Source organism: Crocuta crocuta, unplaced genomic scaffold (assembly GCF_008692635.1).
Source record: "Crocuta crocuta isolate KB4526 unplaced genomic scaffold, BGI_CrCroc_1.0 scaffold110, whole genome shotgun sequence".
NCBI lineage: Eukaryota > Metazoa > Chordata > Mammalia > Carnivora > Hyaenidae > Crocuta > Crocuta crocuta.
In genome coordinates, this window is record NW_027527386.1 from 2,599,197 (window position 1) to 2,602,540 (window position 3,344).

General features: G+C 69.8%; 1 protein-coding gene across 2 annotated transcripts in view; it reads right to left on the reverse strand.

The window, feature by feature from the left end:
- The window catches only part of FZR1 (fizzy and cell division cycle 20 related 1), a 7,969-nt gene that overhangs the window by 3,011 nt on the left and 1,614 nt on the right, over positions 1-3,344 (reverse strand). For both annotated transcript variants that reach the window (XM_077748474.1, XM_077748531.1), the window contains exons 3-9: positions 3,081-3,278; positions 2,534-2,616; positions 1,997-2,180; positions 1,401-1,466; positions 775-877; positions 504-688; positions 155-388 (exon numbers count right to left, since the gene is read on the reverse strand). In XM_077748474.1, coding sequence (XP_077604600.1) covers positions 155-388; positions 504-688; positions 775-877; positions 1,401-1,466; positions 1,997-2,180; positions 2,534-2,616; positions 3,081-3,278 — 1,053 coding nt within the window. The remainder of the gene's footprint in view (positions 1-154; positions 389-503; positions 689-774; positions 878-1,400; positions 1,467-1,996; positions 2,181-2,533; positions 2,617-3,080; positions 3,279-3,344) is intronic.

The window sequence follows — 3,344 nt, forward strand, 5'->3', positions numbered from 1 at the left end:
TGGCTAAACCTCAGGGCCCACGGGAAGCCCCCGCCGGGCCCGAGCTCCTGCCCCACACCTCCTGCCCGCACGCCCGGGCTCCTCTGCCCCCGGCTCTCCACGGAGGGGCCCCGAAGGCCGTCTAGGGAGGAGGCGGCCCCGTGCCCGCACTCACCAGCTCGTTGGCGTGCTTGGACCAGGCGAGGTTGCACACCTGGGAGCCCGTGTCGATGCACTGCAGTGGCTGCCCTGTCAGCGTGTTCCAGAAGCGGATGCAGCGGTCGGCCGTGCCGCCGCCGGACGCCAGCAGCCCGTGCTGGTGCGGGGACCAGGCAATGGCCTTGACGGCCGCCAGGTGCTCCGTGTACTGCTGCACGGGGCTCAGGCTCGAGTGGTTCCAGACCAGCAGCTGCGGGGCAGTGGCCGTGAGGCCCCGAGCACAGCCCCTCCTCCCCCGCCCCCGGAAGAGCCCGGTGGCCCCCACTCTGAGCCGAGGCCAGGATGGCGAGGGCCCCGGCGCCTACCTTGTTGTCGTTGCCCCCCGAGGCGAGGAGCTGGTGGTCCGTGGACCACTTGAGCCCGCACACCTCCTGCCGGTGGCCCTGCAGCCGCCGCTCCGACTGCAGGGGCGGGGTCCGGATGTCCCTCTGCAGGATCATGCGGTCCCGGCTCCCGGAGGACAGCTGGTCAGCGTTCCAGGCCAGCGCCCCTGGAGGCCAGGCAAGGGGAGCGAGGCTGAGGCCTGGCCCCCAGGGAACCATGCCCATTCCCCCCCCGGATGCAGTGGCTCCTCACCAACGCGGGCCGTGTGGCCTTCCAGCGTGGACAGCTTCTTTCCCGCGGCTGCATCCCAGATCTGCACAAAGCCCTTGTGCGTGCCAACGGCCACCAAGGTCCCCTAGAACCGAGCACACGGAGGAGGGGCAGGCGTCAGGCCTGGGCACAGGCACCGCCCCCCCCTCACCACAGGGCCTTGGGGCCCTTTCTTTACAGGTCTCTGACCTGAAAGGACACCCTGCCTTGGGACTTTCTGGGGGAGCGGTCACAGGAGCATACCAGCTTGTCAAAATCCAGTGGGACACACACGCTGTACCTCTGTGCGTTTCCCCCTGCAGCTGCGGCGCCAGCTATGGGGGCGGGGAGGGCTGTGCAGGGGACCTAGCCTGACCCGGGGCCACTGTGACCATCTTTACAGGCTGGGAACAGGCAGGGGTGCAGATGGAGCTCCTGGAGCCTAGACAAGTGACCTCCAGGCCGGCTGCCGGCTCCTCTGGGTCCCCGAGGGTCCCTCAACCCTGGGGCGGGTCCCTCAACCCTGGGGCGGGTCCCTCAACCCTGGGGCGGGCCCCTGCCAGCAAGACTGGGTCACATCTCCCCTGTGCCAACCCTGCCTGGCCTGAGGATGGGGCCCACACACTGACCCGTTCAGACCAGCCCACGGAGGTCACTGAGTCCCCTTCCACTGAAAGGTCGCAGAGCCGGGTCACCTGGGGAAACGGGAAGCGGTCAGTGTGCACACGCACACACCCACCTGTCGGCGCGCCCGTCCCCCCACCCAAGCACCCATTCGTGGCATACGAACACCAGGGCAACATGGCCAGGGTGCCTGGGGCGGCGGGCCAGGAGGGAACACAGCACCATGGGGACGCCTGACCACACAGAGCTGGGGCGGGAGTGTGGGTGCCCCTCCCCGCCGCGGCCCTCTCCCTGAGGGCCTTCGCTTGTCCCCATGGAACCTGCCCACCGCCAAGAGCAGGCCTCGAACCCCAGCAGCTGCTGACAGATTTACTAGCGGGATGGGTGCTGACGACCACCACCAAGGAGGTGGCCCTCAGGGCGATCCCCAGGCCAGGCCTGGACAGCTGTCCCCTCCAGCCGACACGAGCAGAGGCTGAGGCCCATGGCAGGGAGGGGCCCGGGCCAGCGTGCACACCGAGGGGAGGCCGCAGGGGGTGCAGCAGGGTGCTACCCGGTCCCGGAGGCCCCCGACCCCCAGGCGCTTGCTCGCGGGAGCCACCTGGCTGGTGCAGGCGCTCCACAGGTACACGCAGGTCCCCAGCCCCACGCTGAGCACGTTGAGGGACGACCAGTCCACCAGGTTCAGGTAGAAGTCGTCCTGCAGCTCTGGCGCGTCCAGGACCTTGAAGGGGATCTTGGAGATCTTGCGGGTGGGTTTCCGCGGCGACCGCAGTAGCTTCTGGCTGCGGGGAGAGCCCACCACGCGGGGTGCTGTTGGCGTGACCTGTGGGCTCCCCCTCCTGGTCTCTTGCTCATCCTGCCCCGCCTCCTGCCACCCACGTGACCCCACAGCTGTGGGTGGTGACCGCGGGCCGTCTGGCCGCCTTGAGCTCTGACAGCCACACCATGCCCTCTGCCCGCCACCTCCTCTGGGGAGCCCGCCTCGACTCCCCTGTCTGGGCTCCACGCCACAGAGCCTGCAGTGTGTCCCCACTGAGGAAGGTCCCCGAGCCGCCTCTGTGCCCTGCGCACAGTGCTGGGACTAACCGAGACTCCCAGGTGCCGCCTGCCCGCCCGCCGCGGCCCCCAGACTCACCTCTTGTTGCTGACGGGGGACAAGGAGTAGGGAGACACATCGTTGCCGTCGTCGGGGCTGGAGCGCTTGGTGCTGAGGGAATACTGCAGGCAGGGGACGGGGACACCGGCTGAGCAGAGCCGCAGCCCCCCCGCCCGGGGACCTCACGCCCGAGGCCTTGGAGTCCCATGCTGCTGGTGGCCAGGCCAGGGTGCAGGGGGAGGAGCTCGGGCTAGACACGTGGCCTGGGTCCCGGGATCCAGAGAAGCAAATCGAGGCTCAAACCTGAGGCCTCCTCTGGACGGCGACCGCCCGGTGCCGGCCTCCCCCACCCACGGCCACCAGCCTCCTGGCGGACCCAAGCCGGGCTCTTCCCGACGCTGCCCTGTGGCTGCCCCGGCCCCAGGACCGTGCACCCGACACGTGCCTTCGGGGCACCAGGAGAGCAAAGGCCCGGGTCGAGGCCTGGGGTTCGGCGGCTCTGAGGACGAGCACGAGCACGGGCCGCGGGAGCCAAGTCAAGCCGGGCAGCCCGGAGGAGGGCGTGCCGGCAGGGAGAGCGGCTCACCGTGAACAGGCCCTTCTTCTCGGGCGTGGACGGCTGCAGCCTGCGGTCTTCCGTCTGCGGGTCCTGCACCTTCTCGATGCCGGCTCCCAGCAGCTCGTTCTTCAGCAGGGCGGAGTAGGCCAGGCCGTCTGCAGGCGGCAGGCTCTGTGAGGCGGGGGTCNTGGCTTTCCGATTTTGGCTGGGAGACTTCTCATTCTCCTGAGGGCGAGGGGCAGAAAGGGGGCAGGGTCAGCTGGGGCCTCCTGCCCGCACCCCCCCCCCCCC